General features: G+C 41.8%; 1 protein-coding gene across 1 annotated transcript in view; it reads right to left on the bottom strand.

The window, feature by feature from the left end:
- The window catches only part of LOC146607783 (NLR family CARD domain-containing protein 3-like), a 43,334-nt gene extending 36,023 nt beyond the window's left edge, over positions 1 to 7,311 (bottom strand). The window contains exons 1-4 of the mRNA XM_085347374.1: positions 7,238 to 7,311; positions 1,884 to 2,009; positions 1,698 to 1,799; positions 353 to 431 (exon numbers count right to left, since the gene is read on the bottom strand). Of these exons, the coding sequence (XP_085203500.1) occupies positions 353 to 431; positions 1,698 to 1,799; positions 1,884 to 1,960 (258 nt within the window). The 5' untranslated portion in view covers positions 1,961 to 2,009; positions 7,238 to 7,311. The remainder of the gene's footprint in view (positions 1 to 352; positions 432 to 1,697; positions 1,800 to 1,883; positions 2,010 to 7,237) is intronic.
- Positions 7,312 to 14,858: the final 7,547 nt, after the last annotated feature.

Genomic DNA, 14,858 nt, shown 5'->3' with positions numbered 1-14,858 from the left:
AAGTGATTCATGTTTGTGGCTGTAATGTGACAAAATGTGGAAAAGTTCAAGGGGGTCGAATACTTTTCAAGACACTGTATTTGATGTCTTCAGTATATATCTGCAATGTAGAAAGTAGTAAAAATGAAGTAAAACCATTCAATGAGGTGTGTGCTGCATGTGTGTGTGTGTGTGTGTTGCTCTATAGGTCATGCCTGGTTGTTCATACAATTTTCTTCACCTCATCTCCACTACTGCAGACAACTAGGCAACTGGCTCTATCTCCTAAACTACAACACAATCCACACACCCAGCATGGAGATGAGTGAACAGAAAAGAATTGTAGTATTGTAGCAGTTGTACATGTACAGACCATAAATATGGAGTCCAGCTGTGTTTGATGCTGCTGGGCAGACTGATCACTGGGAACCTCTGAGCTCTGCTGGTCCACCCTGTGGAGGAATTGTAAAGAATAAATGAGAAAACATAGAGCTGGCTATCCAGGATGCTTATGGTTCTCAGTGCCTTAAGAAAACATAAATAAATAAAAGCAACACAGCTGTCTCCTGCGAATGCTTGGGGCTCCAAAAGTGCCTTGTAGTATCTGACGCAAAGACAGTTAAGTGAAGGTCAGTGGCTTTTTGCATTCTTTACGACTCATGTTTTTCAAAACACTAACACAAAGTTCATGTCATGCTGTGCTGCCAAACATGGTATAGGTTGAGCAGCATAGTTGAGTATATGAGTGAAAAACTTACCAAGTCTTCTCTGCTAATTTCAAACAGATTATTCTGCTATTGACTACCGTTTTGAGGTTTTGGTATCCCAGATACTGACAATCAGAAGCTGACTGGTGCCTGTGAGCATGGACCCTGCTACAGTGGTCAGTTGGGGTTGGCTAAAACCATGCCACGTTTGACTGATCTGGATTGGGCCTATGCCATAGGGCAACTTCAAAGGTCACCATAAAGTTAAGTTATCATTTTGACAAATTGATGGGAAATATTTTCTTTAGTAACAGCAGAAAAGCTGTTCTCTGTTAGCTCATTAACAGGAAACTGAATAAGAGTGAGTGACAACCACAGAAACACATTCACAGAAATATAATTATCCAATAACTCGGGTAACCTGTGTAACTCATCTTTGGATATATTTACAGGTAACTATTCTAATTAGCCATTTCTTTCTGTTAAAGCAGACAAACACATGAGTATCAACTTAGCTTCAATTTAAAGCCACTGAGGGGATGTACACGAAGGCTGGAACTGAGGGACTTGCTGTACTATAGTACACCAGTTTCTAGACAAAACAAAGTCTAAACTTTTTTCTTCTGGTTTTAGATTAAATGTTCAGTGCTCACCGTTAATGCTCTTGCTTATATTTATTCTTTTAAAAAGCAGTTTAAGACTCATTTATTTAGACTGGCTTTTAATTAGATTTTTTGCTGTATGTTTGATTTTTGGTGTATTTTATGTATATCTGTTTTATATGACTGTGAAGCACTTTGTGGTTTTTATCCTGTGAAGAGTGCTATATAAATAAATTGAATTGCTCTTGATTTTATCCCTGCAAGAATCCACAAACCTCCATAAAAACAAACTTGTCAGCAGGACAATGTGTGTAAAAATGTGTGTAAGAAAGAGCTGAGCTGACATTAAACATGATGGAGGATTTATTCACAGACACCAACTCACCAAAAGCATTAAGACACACATTACCTCTCTGCAGGAGAACAGCAGCCTTCTTTAAACCCAATATAAAAAGGAATCGACTGGTCACTCTTGAAGGAAAAACAGCTGGGTTCAGGTCCAGGTTGGTTCCTGTGAATAATGATGGTGCAGTGATGTGAGTGCTGATCTGTGACATGGAGAAGAGTCATGGACATTTAGAGATGGTCATCTCACCTCTGACCTTTGTCCTGGCTCTCTCTGTCTCTTTTAGAGGGAGGGACTCCCTCCTCTATGTCCTCACACTGATCCATGCTGCTGAATTCACATCCACATCAGCTCACACACATTTTTTACCTTTGCCTGCAGAGAAAACACAAATCATTCATGTGCACATCAATTGAAATCCTACTTTTCATCGTGTGTGCTGTCCACATATCAGCTGCTTCTTTTCTGCCACAGCTGGCCTTCTCAAGACAAGGCGGCCATTTACATGAAAAGGGAAAGACCATGTCAAGGAGGGGGCCTAAGGGTACATCTTTTGCCATCTTACAATGTTGTGATTGCAGCCATTCCCCAACTCTCTGTGAATGGTACTCATGGCTATTTATCAATGGTCTTTGATCAATGATCATGACTGTTTGCATATTAATGATCAAGAAACTGACCTCACAGCCCATTATTCATTCAGTGGGCTGGTTTCATTGTTTATGCAAATGTACTGTTTAAGGTTGGGGAAACCTGCAGTCACCCGAGACGTAAGAAGTCACTTGGTTAAGTGACGAAACGTTTCTCCCAATGAAAACACCACGTCCAGATGAACAGAATCAAACTTTTAAATGTGGTGTTTAGGATCAGAAAAAAGGAGGATTCAGAAAACTGATAGCAGCTCTGAGAACTTCTTCTGTATAACTATTTATGATCAGAGATTAAGTCCTGATTTTGAACTGTTGTTAACTCCATGGACTCACGCGGAAAACTACAGTGACATTAATATTAGAGCACAGCTGAGAACTTATATGAGTATGTACGCATATAACGGAAGTCATACTCTAAATGCAGTCACACTTTAATTGAGTATTTCTAAAGTGTGGTGATACTTTAAACATTAAAACTTTTTGCAGCCTCAATGAAACATTTAGAGGATTTATTGATCAACTTCAGTGGATTTATGATCAGACATAGAAGCTGTTTTTATTTGAGGTGTTCACCAAAACCATATTCAAGTCATAGTTTAATTATAAACAAAGACTTGAAGGTGAGACACTCAGCTTTTGTTAAGTGTTGCACAAATTGTTGGGGATGTGCTCTTACACTTACACTTTGACCTATGACATGTATGAGTGTGCATGTGTAATAAATTAAATTTAAAAAAAATCTAATTATGATGGCTGTGCCAACAGGTTATGAGTCCAGAAGGGAGCAGTTAACACAGATTATACATCTACAGAGATGACAAAAACTATGTGTTATGTGAGGCAAAGTTCCTGGGGCACCTCTAGAGCAGGGCTGGGGAACTCAAGACCTCAAGGGCTGGTTTCCTGCAGGTTTTAGATATCACCCTGGGTCAAACAAATGATTAGCTCATTACAGGCCTCTGGAGAACTTCAAGACATGTTGAGGGAGTAATTTAGTCATTTAAATCAGCTGCGTTGGATCAAGGACAGATCTAAAACCCGCAGGACACCGGCCCTTGAGGCTTGGAGTTCCCCACCCGTGCCTCTAAAGGAAGAGAGAGGCCAATGAGGATTAAGACAATGAAAAAGATGACAAAAATGAAGAAGACTATGGCAAAGTGTCCCAGTAAGAAGGACAGACAAATAGAAGGAGGTAATGTAAAGTAATGTTAACCTGATATAATTGTGGCCAAAAAAAATAAATAACCTGGCAAGTCCAGAGGACAGAAATGGTGCTGCACTTTTTTTTTCCCCTTCCACTCATAAAGATTCAAACTGGAGATGAAGAAAGAAAGCCAATGCAAAACAAACAACTGGCACTGAAGACAACACATTAGCATTCAAGATAGGTGAATTCTAAGTTTGCGGATTGAAACAAAGGACTTGTGGTTGATGTTAGGGCAATGTCACACATAATAACAGACATTGAGAAGTTTATAGACTTTAATGAGACCTTTAAACCATAACAGTATTTTCTGGAGTTTACTGGCAGAGCAAGAAGGACTGGCATTGCATTGAAGGGGGTGAATTGAAGTCATCAGGAACTCTGAGACAAGTGCTGTACAATCATTGTTTTCATATCCACATCTTCTTGGTCAAAGCAGCGATAGCCATTGCAGCTTCAGTCACTCTCTGTGAGGGGTGCAATGAACGGGTGCATCCACAAGAACAACTGTATGACAGACTTTACTATCTAACCACTATAAGTTTTGAAATTAATGATGGGTATCATTCTTGCAATAAAAAAAAAAAAATGTGTAGTACAAACGCCACACTATACACTAACAGGGAGAATCTTTCAAGGATGAAAGTGTTTGGATCAGTTTGTTAAGCATACAAACGCAACAAGAAAAAGCTAGACTCGCAATGTGAAAAGTTTGTTTAATTTTTCTTAAACAAGGTCTTCAAATCCTGAAGGTTTAGTGGAGCCTTTCCATGAACTCTGAGCTTTAGTTCTTTCCATAGATTTTCAGTTGGATTAAGGTCAGGTGATTGGCTGGTTTATTCTAGCATCTTAATTTTCTGTCTCCAAAACCAACTGACAGTTTCATTGAATCTCTTTTTGGGATCATTGTCCTGGTGAAATGTTCACACTGGTTTCATCTTCATCATCCTGGTAGGCGGCAGCAGATTTTTTTTTTTTTAAATCAAGAATGTCTCAATACATTTTCCATTCAATTGTATAAGGCTTGCCAGTGTCATATGCTGAAAAACAGCCCCACAGCTTGATGTTCCCACCTCCAGACTTCACTGGGTGATATGGAGTGCCTTTTGATCTCAAAACATGGTGTGGCATCCAAAGAGTTCAGTTTTGGTCTCACATGATCAGACTTTATTCTTCTAGCATTTCACAGGCTTGTCTAAATGTTGATCAGTAAACTTCAAAAACACACTTCAACATGCCGTTTCTTCCGCTATGGAATCATGTGTGGTGAGCATTCATACAGTCGATGGTGGTTAAGTGCATTGAAACACTGATACATGCTGATTCCTTTCTACAGGGAGTGCAGAATTATTAGGCAAATGAGTATTTTGTCCACATCATCCTCTTCATGCATGTTGTCTTACTCCAAGGTGTATAGGCTCGAAAGCCTACTACCAATTAAGCATATTAGGTGATGTGCATCTCTGTAATGAGAAGGGGTGTGGTCTAATGACATCAACACCCTATATCAGGTGTGCATAATTATTAGGCAACGTCCTTTCCTTTGGCAAAATGGGTCAAAAGAATGACTTGACAGGCTCAGAAAAGTCAAAAATAGTGAGATATCTTGCAGAGGGATGCAGCAGTCTCAAAATTGCAAAGCTTCTGCAGCGTGATCATCGAACAATCAAGCGTTTCATTCAAAATAGTCAACAGGGTCGCAAGAAGCGTGTGGAAAAACCAAGGCGCAAAATAACTGCCCATGAACTGAGAAAAGTCAAGCGTGCAGCTGCCAAGATGCCACTTGCCACCAGTTTGGCCATATTTCAGAGCTGCAACATCACTGGAGTGCCCAAAAGCACAAGGTGTGCAATACTCAGAGACATGGCCAAGGTAAGAAAGGCTGAAAGACGACCACCACTGAACAAGACACACAAGCTGAAACGTCAAGACTGGGCCAAGAAATATCTCAAGACTGTTTTTTCTAAGGTTTTATGGACTGATGAAATGAGAGTGAGTCTTGATGGGCCAGATGGATGGGCCCGTGGCTGGATTGGTAAAGGGCAGAGAGCTCCAGTCCGACTCAGACGCCAGCAAGGTGGAGGTGGAGTACTGGTTTGGGCTGGTATCATCAAAGATGAGCTTGTGGGGCCTTTTCGGGTTGAGGATGGAGTCAAGCTCAACTCCCAGTCCTACTGCCAGTTTCTGGAAGACACCTTCTTCAAGCAATGGTACAGGAAGAAGTCTGCATCCTTCAAGAAAAACGTGATTTTCATGCAGGACAATGCTCCATCACACGCATCCAAGTACTTCACAGCGTGGCTGGCAAGAAAGGGTATAAAAGAAGAAAAACTAATGACATGGCCACCTTGTTCACCTGATCTGAACCCCATTGAGAACCTGTGGTCCATCATCAAATGTGAGATTTACAAGGAGGGAAAACAGTACACCTCTCTGAACAGTGTCTGGGAGGCTGTGGTTGCTGCTGCACGCAATGTTGATGGTGAACAGATCAAAACACTGACAGAATCCATGGATGGCAGGCTTTTGAGTGTCCTTGCAAAGAAAGGTGGCTATATTGGTCGCTGATTTGTTTTTGAATGTCAGAAATGCATATTTGTGAATGTGGAGATGTTATATTGGTTTCACTGGTAAAAATAAATAATTGAAATGGGTATATATTTGTTTTTTGTTAATTTGCCAGCACAGTAATAGTCACCTGCAAACACAGATATCCCCCTAAAATAGCTAAAACTAAAAACTACTTCCAAAAACATTCAGCTTTGATATTAATGAGTTTTTTGGGTTCATTGAGAACATGGTTGTTGTTCAATAAAAAAATTATTCCTCAAAAATACAACTTGCCTAATAATTCTGCATTCCCTGTATAACTCTCCACAAGTGCTCCTTGGCTCTTGGACAACTATTCTGATAATGGATTGGAGGGGGTGTTACCCATATAGATAAAGAAAAGCAGAGATATTAGATATAAAATAGAAATAATGAAATGTATTGTTATCCTTATATATGAAATAGAAATAAAAACACATTATTTTTTGTGCATACTGCCCAGCATTCTCACACAGTAAATTCAAAGAGTTCAGCATAACTCAGTGCAACTGCCCTTAAGATATGCAGCCATATCAAAACAAACCAGGTAATAATAAAATGTTAAACATTTGTGGTGAAAACAAGAGTGTAGCTATTCTATTGTTTAAAAGGGGCAACTGAATATTTTAAGACTGTTAAAAGAAGAGAAAACAAGCTGTAATATTTTCAAAATACTAAGCTAAGCAAGGAAAAGGTAAAAATTCTATTTTAAATATGTTGCATCTCAACATCTGAATTCTTCCATTGAGCTGTAAACTGTGAGTCATATGCGATCTTCTTTAAATGGTCTCAATATACTCAATAACCTGTTTTGTTACAGGCTTCGCTGTCTGAAGGCAGTCTAATGGATACTGTACTGTAGGTATCAGCGGTGCATAGACTCATGCCCCTGTGAGAGCAGAGGAAGCTAATTAGTTCACTGATACAGGACTGATAAAGTCATGTTGGCTTCGTGTTATGAGGTCTCACTGCTTTTCTAAACTGTGCCAAGCTGACAGGAAAGCTAAGAGCCAAGCTAAGTAATGGTATTTAAGGTCTACCAGAAGTCTCTATACTACAGTCAGCAGCTACGAACTGCTGGTTGAAATATCATAAGCCTGAATAACTTTCTGCACACAGCTAATGTTAGCCAGGAAAACATTACAGACTGCTAACATTACCTTCACACGGACACGATCATCAGACAGTAACCTCAGGAAGAAGAAACTTTGAGCAGGAAGGAAACACCTAGAGAGATTGCTGTTAGCGTCATCTCAGCTGCCAAGGAACCCGCCCCTCCTGATGATGATGATGCATTCTGTGTACGGAGGCACTCTTTCGTGGAATTTTCACACATGTAGTTCGTTTACTCTGGTCCGATTCACCCGACGAGTTTGTCAACTTATAGCTTTATCCTGCGGTTTTCACACGGAGAAAAATCTAAATGAACTCCAAGCGAACCTAAACGCGTCACTGCAAACCACGTGAGAATGTTCAGCACGCTGATTGGATGATGTAAATACAGGAAGCAGGTATTGTGTTCTGTGTTAATAGTATACAGATGTAAAAGAAGTTATAGAAGTAAAGTGGAAAATGATATAATTTCAAGAGTAAGATTTGATCATACAGGTTTAAATTTCTATTTGTACTTATTGCTTTAATCTGTGTTTGTTGTTGTTAGTGTCAAACAGGCAGGGTAACTGGAGAGATTACTGTACCAGCTTTTTGCTTCAGATCCATGAAGTAGCACGACAAGCCTCATAGTGTAAAATAGGGCAGCACTGGTAATCTGACTGAGATCGACTTGAAGTGTTCTGAAAGTTTACAGTTCAAGCTGTTCAGTTTGTGCAAAATATGGCTTGATCACAGTAAGACCCCAAGACACTGTTTGTGATTGGTTTTATTTACAATTTTGTATTTTATTTATTTAGTTTCTTATCCTGACAGCTTTCCAGCTGTCTCGACCTGTTCCTCCTTCCTCCCGGCGTCACGGTAAGAGGGAGAGCATAATTATTGAATTGCTTTCAGCTGCCCTGCCAGCCTCCCTGGCACTGCCCCTCAAGCCACCACCCTGCACCAGTGACTGAAAATCACCCATCCCCAGGTAGTCCTCCACAATGCAGTTCCTGTAATTATGATGATGTGCAGGTGCTCCTGTGTGGCTTGCACATGGCAGCCATGCAGTTGGTTTGCTGTTCCAGACAGCCCACTTCTCCCAGCTCAGTGTGCCAGTGGTTCCTCCGGTTTACACCTGTACTTAATCAGAACAGCAATGGCACAAACCTCGGACAGATGTAACTTTTAAAGTGGTGCACATGTGTATGTTTCTTACTGGATAGTTAATTTAAATGCCTGTCAAACAGTAATAGCTAGCTCTGAGCTACGTTTATTATATTGACAGTCCTCAAGTATGACTATAATGTATTTGTAAAAATAAAAATTACATTGCACCTAACCTTTACTCTGGATCTGTAGTTCTCAACTTCACTGGGTATAAAACCAGGTCCACATGCAAAGATGCTGGTAGTTAAGCTTGTACAGGGCCAAGTCTGTAGAGAAGGATTAGAGTAAATATTGTCAACACAGAAACTTTTTGCTGTTTTTCTGCCTCACACATTGTGGTGTCAATATAATACGCTTGTGTGATATGTTTTATTCAAAGGAACACTTTCTTTCTCTCTGTGCTTGTCCTGCTAGACCTTAGTGCAGCGTTCGATACTGTTGACCATAATATCCTATTAGAGCGATTAGAACATGCTGTAGGTATTACAGGTACTGTGCTGCAGTGGTTTGTATCATATCTATCTAATAGACTCCAATTGGTACATATAAATGGAGAGTCCTCTTCACACACAGAGGTTAATTATGGAGTTCCACAGGGTTCAGTGCTAGGACCAATTCTGTTTACACTATACATGCTTCCCCTAGGCAGCATCATTAGAAGACATAGCATACATTTTCACTGCTATGCAGATGACACCCAGCTCTATCTATCTATGAAGCCAGATAACACACACCAATTAGTTAAACTGCAGGAATGTCATAAAGACATAAACACCTGGATGGCCGCTAACTTTCTGCTTCTTAATTCAGATAAAACTGAGGTTATTGTACTCGGCCCTGACAATCTTAGAAATATCAGATCTAACCAGATTCTTACTCTGGATGGCATTACCTTGGCCTCCAGTAACGCTGTGAGGAACCTGGGAGTCATTTTTGACCAGGACATGTCCTTCAACGCACATATTAAACAAATATGTAAGACTGCTTTCTTCCATTTGCGCAACATCTCTAAAGTTAGAAATATCCTGTCTCAGAGTGACGCTGAAAAACTAGTTCATGCATTTATTACTTCCAGGCTGGACTACTGTAATTCATTATTATCAGGATGTCCTAAAAACTCCCTGTAGAGCCTTCAGCTAATCCAAAATGCTGCAGCAAGAGTGCTGACAGGGACTAGAAAGAGAGCGCATATTTCTCCTGTTTTGGCTTCCCTTCATTGGCTTCCTGTTAAATCCAGAATTGAATTCAAAATCCTGCTCCTCACATACAAGGTCTTAAATAATCAGGCCCCATCTTATCTTAATGACCTTGTAGTACCATATCACCCTATTAGAGCACTTGCTCTTGCACTGCAGGCCTACTTGTTGTTCCTAGAGTATTTAAAAGTAGAATGGGAGGGAGAGCCTTCAGTTTTCAGGCCCCTCTTCTGTGGAACCAGAACTAGAATAAACCAGACACTATCTCTACTTTCAAGATTAGGCTTAAAACTTTCTTTTTTGCTAAAGCATATAGTTAGGGCTGGACCAGGTGACCCTGAATCCTCCCTTAGTTATGCTGCGATAAACGTAGGCTGCTGGGGATTCCCATGATGCATTGAGTTTTCCTTTCCAGTCACCTTTCTCACTCACTATGTGTTAATAGACCTCTCTGCATTGAATCATATCTGTTATTAACCTCTGTCTCTCTTCCACAGCATGTCTTTTATCCTGTCTTCCTTCTCTCACCCCAACCGGTCGCAGCCTGGTTCTGCCGGAGGTTTCTTCCTGTTAAAAGGGAGTTTTTCCTTCCCACTGTCGCCAAAGTGCTTGCTCATAGGGGGTCATATGATTGTTGGGTTTTTCTCTGTATCTATGAAGCACCTTGAGGCAACTTTTGTTGTGATTTGGTGCTATATAAATAAGATTGAATTGAATTGAAATTTCTTCAGAAGAATGATTAGCCCTCTTCCTGACCTGTCAGTGCTTCAGGTAGCAGAGGCATACAGTGACTTTGACCCGCTGCATATGCCACCAGTGAAAACAATGGGCATGAGTATGGAGAAACCACTTGTCGGATCTAAATTTGGACTAGTGCAGACAGGAAACGTATTGTCCTACAGCAGCCTGAACCCCTAATCTGATGCCTAGAGTTACATAAGAATGCTTCACCTTTTCCGTGTCTTCCTCTTAATACCCGTCATCTGTCACCAACGCAATGTGTGTGGGTATTCACTGAAGAGGGACATTTGCATTTGTAAAGTTTGCAGTTATATGGCCCACAAATTGATTCGTTACCATGAGCCATGTCTAGAACTAGCACATGCTGTGGAAATCAAGCATAACCTCCAAGCATAATGTCAAAATGTAAAAGGTTGTATCAACTGAAAGTATTTGCAGATGTCAAATTGGATTTTTTAATTAAGTCATGCTTACTACTGGCAGGTACAAGGCCAGCTTCATGTTACTGGTCTTCAGTGGTATGACTTGTGCAGAGCCTGGACTCAGACATGGAAGTTCAAAAAAATGATTAAACAAAAGTGTGATCACTTCTATTTTAACACTTACATATCAAAATACCTCTCAAAGAGACATGCACAAAAAATGTGTGAGCCTATCCTTCTATAAGCATAAGTACATGTTTCATGAAATGTTAAAAGAACATGCTAGCACATTTCCACACCTCAACTGAAATTATGTAAAGTAATCAACCAGTTATTATTTGTGTTGGGTCAAGTCAATTTTTAACAGCATTCATGAAAAAAAAAACCAATAACATTCTGAATGTAGAAAAAAAGTTAGAAGAATATTTTGAAATTTACATAAATATTTCTTTCCAGTAAAATAACAAGTTATGTATATAAGGGAAACCAACCTGCACTTGTATCAGCCCTAACTCGAAATTAGGCAAGTCACTGTAAAAGATTCATTAATGCGTCCGGCAATTGATAAAGTAAAACAGCTTATTTCTTTAACCCTTCAGATTACACACTCCACATGCGCTCTCAGATGTGTGCTGGCATTTGGCTTCTTTTCCTCAGGAAAGGGGGACAGTAAAAACTTTTTTACCCCTATGAGGAGAAAAGGTGTGATAGCTGAATGTGAGCTGTTTCAATGGTTATCCCTCCCTGTCATGTTCGGAGGCAATAAGACGCAGGGTTCTCAAGCACGAACCACTTTTTTATTCAATTGTAGCAGCAGTGTACGTGGCTACATCAATTTCTGGAAAACACATATACACACCGGTCTCCTAGCGACCTCTAGTGGCTGCCCTCATGGTAGCCTTACTAGGACAACATAAACAGATTTCACAACATCTCCCCCTTTAACAAAAGTACTTTAAACATAAAACAGTGTTGTCAGAACGCAGGACATCACAGGGGTAGACTACCCTCAGTCCTGATAAGGGATTATTCTGCCCTTAGAACATAGAAAGGAGATAGTCCTCAGTCTCTGAATCTGAGAGGTACTTTAATCTCCCGCCCCCTGGAAGTCACTCTCACAGGTGTGGTAGGGTGGAGAGGAGACCCCGGGACAGGGATTGGCAATGTCTGCCTTACTGGTGGTTCTTGGGAAGCGGCCGCCCCTTTAGTTGGAGTAGTCGATGTAGCTGGAACAGTGCTCTGCTGCTGCTCCTCAGGATCAGCGGTGCCTGGGACAGGCTGAAGGTGTCGTCTGTTGCGGCGAGTCACGTTCCCATTCGCCATCTCCACCAAGTAGGATCTCGGCTCCTTAGACTTACTGATGACCTTGGCTGGAGTCGTCCACCCCTTTTCCCCGTCAAGCTTCACTACAACATCCTGGCCTGGGAGAAGCTCAGGAAGTGGACGAGCTGAATGTCTGCGGTTGTAGAAGAATCTGTAAGAGTCCTTAGCTGCAGCATCTCTTTGGCACACTGTGTCCCTATTGACTGGACTGGGCAGCAATGTCTTTTCGAGTACTGGGACGGTGGTGCGGATTTGACGTCCTGTCATAAGTTGAGCTGGGCTTGCTGCAATTGGTGTAGAGCGGTAACTCATTAAGGCTAAGCAGGGGTCAGGCTGTTTGAGAATGTACTTGGCCGTTTGGACAGCTCTTTCAGCAGCTCCATTTGACTGGGGGTAATGAGGGCTCGACGTAGTGTGGGTGAAGCCATAACTCAGTTTGAAGTCTTGGAACTCTGATGATGTGAACTGCGTCCCATTGTCACTGACCAGTTCTAACGGGATGCCCCATCTAACGAACATGTGTTTAAGCTTGTTAATGACCTGTCTGCTGGTTGTTGTAGTGAGGGAAGCAATCTCAATGTCTCTTGAAAAATAGTCAACAACGACAAGAAAGTTCTTACCCTCAAGCTCGCAAAGATCAGCTGCAATCTTTTGCCAGGGGCCATTGGGCAGAGGAGTAGTCACGAGAGGTTCCCGTCGCTGTGTAGGCTTGTGCTCTCTGCAAAAGTTGCATGACCTCACCTTATGTGTTATTTGAAGTCCAATGTTGGGCCACCACACTGTTGATCTTGCGCGCTCTCTACATTTAGTTAGTCCTTGGTGGCCTTCATGTAATTGGTCAAGGATACTGGGTCTAAGTGCTGTGGGAATTACGATGCGATCGTGGTAGAGCACTAGACCATCTGATTCTGAAAGGTGGCTTCTGGCTGCATAAAAGCCTTGGAGTGGTGAGCTCTTTGCCATTCTCCGAGGCCACCCTTGTCTGATGAAGATGATTGCTTTTTGAAGCTCTGGGTCCCTCTGTGTAGCTCTACGAATTTCCTCCAACTTATGTGACTTGATAGGTTTGCTTGTCACTACGTTGCTCACATATGCCTTGACATGGCTGTCTGTCTCGGACAGGTAGCATCCGTGCAGTGGATGTCTGGAGAGTGCGTCCGCCACCAAATTCAAATTCAAATTCAAATTCAAATTTTATTTGTCACGTACACAGTCATACACAGTACGATATGTAGTGAAATGCTTGGACAACTGCTCGTGACCTAAAGAAAACAAAAAAGGAAAAGGCTATGAATAAGATAGGAAATAAATATGAAAAATTAAAAAGGGTAAATTTAACTAAGAAGGAATAAAATATAAATTAAGGTTAAAAATGAAATAACTGTACAACACAAATTAGAATGAAGGGTAAATTTAACTGGGAAGAATAAGATAAAATATATAAATTAAAGTTGAAAATAAAATAACTGTACAACAAAATACACAATATAGAACTATATAAGAATGTATGAAGAAATCTAAATATAAATAAATATATACACAATAACAGCAGCTGTACAAGTATTAACCGGAAATGAAGAATATAGTGACCAGTGTTGTGCAAAAAAACAATGTGTGCAAAAACAATGTCCAGAAAGTCCAGTGTGTGTGTAAGAACCATATGTGTGGGTCAGTACTGTGTGGTGGTGTGATTGAGAGACCGTATCGCCTGCGGGAAGAAGCTCCTCCTCAGTCTCTCTGTGTTGGTCTTCAGGGAGCGGAATCGCTTTCCTGACCTCAACAGAGAGAACAGTCTGTTGTTGGGATGGCTGAGGTCCTTCACGATCTTCCTGGCCTTGGTCCAGCACCGCCTGCTGTAGATTGAGTGCAGGTCAGGGAGCTCGGAGCGGATGGTGCGCTCAGCTGACCGCACAACCCTCTGTAGAGCTCGTCTGTCCTGCATGGTGCTGTTCCCGAACCAGGTTAAGATGTTTCCCGTCAGGATGCTCTCTATGGTGCACGAGTAAAAGTTCCTGAGCACCTTGGAGGGCAGTTGGAAGTCTCTCAAGCGTCTGAGGTGGTAGAGACGCTGTCGGGCCTTTTTCACCACGGTGTTGATGTGACAGGACCATGACAGGTCCTGCGTGATGTGAACTCCGAGGTATTTGAAGCTGTCCACTCTCTCCACTGGGCACTCGTTGATGACGGGGGTCTGGTAGTTCCTCTCCTGCTTAGTGCTGAAGTCCACTATCAGCTCCTTTGTCTTACTGACGTTTAGAAGGAGGTTGTTCCTCTGGCACCAGTTCTCCAGATTCCTAATCTCCTTCAGGTAGGCCGTCTCGTTGTTATCAGAGATCAGGCCCACCACGACGGTGTCGTCAGCAAACTTGATGATGGTGGTGGAGCTGGTAGTGGCCACACAGTCATATGTGTACAAAGAGTACAGCAGGGGGCTCAGAACACACCCCTGGGGGGCTCCAGTGCTGAGAGTGGTGGAGGCTGAGACATGTCCGCCCATCCTTACTGCCTGTGGTCTGCCAGTTAGGAAGTTGGAGATCCACTGACACATAGATGAGCTGAGTCCCAGATGCTCCAGCTTGGTGGTGAGTGTGGAGGGAATTATGGTGTTAAATGCAGAGCTGTAGTCTATGAAGAGCATTTTAACATAATTCCCCCTTCTAGTGTCCAAGTGAGTGAGTGATGTGTGGAGGAGATGAGAGATGGCATCGTCTGTGGAACGATTTGGACGGTAAGCGAACTGTAGTGGGTCCAGTGTGTCTGGTAGTGAAGAAATGATGAAGTCTCTGACCAGGCGTTCAAAGCACTTCATCACTACTGAGGTGAGGGCTACAGGGCGA

This window comes from Diplotaxodon limnothrissa, linkage group LG23 (genome assembly GCF_057381915.1).
Source record: "Diplotaxodon limnothrissa isolate DT_005_m linkage group LG23, D_limnothrissa_male_GT1.1, whole genome shotgun sequence".
Taxonomy (NCBI): Eukaryota; Metazoa; Chordata; class Actinopteri; order Cichliformes; family Cichlidae; genus Diplotaxodon; species Diplotaxodon limnothrissa.
Note: the sequence above shows the minus strand (reverse complement) of the source record. Positions and strands in the feature narration are given on the sequence as shown.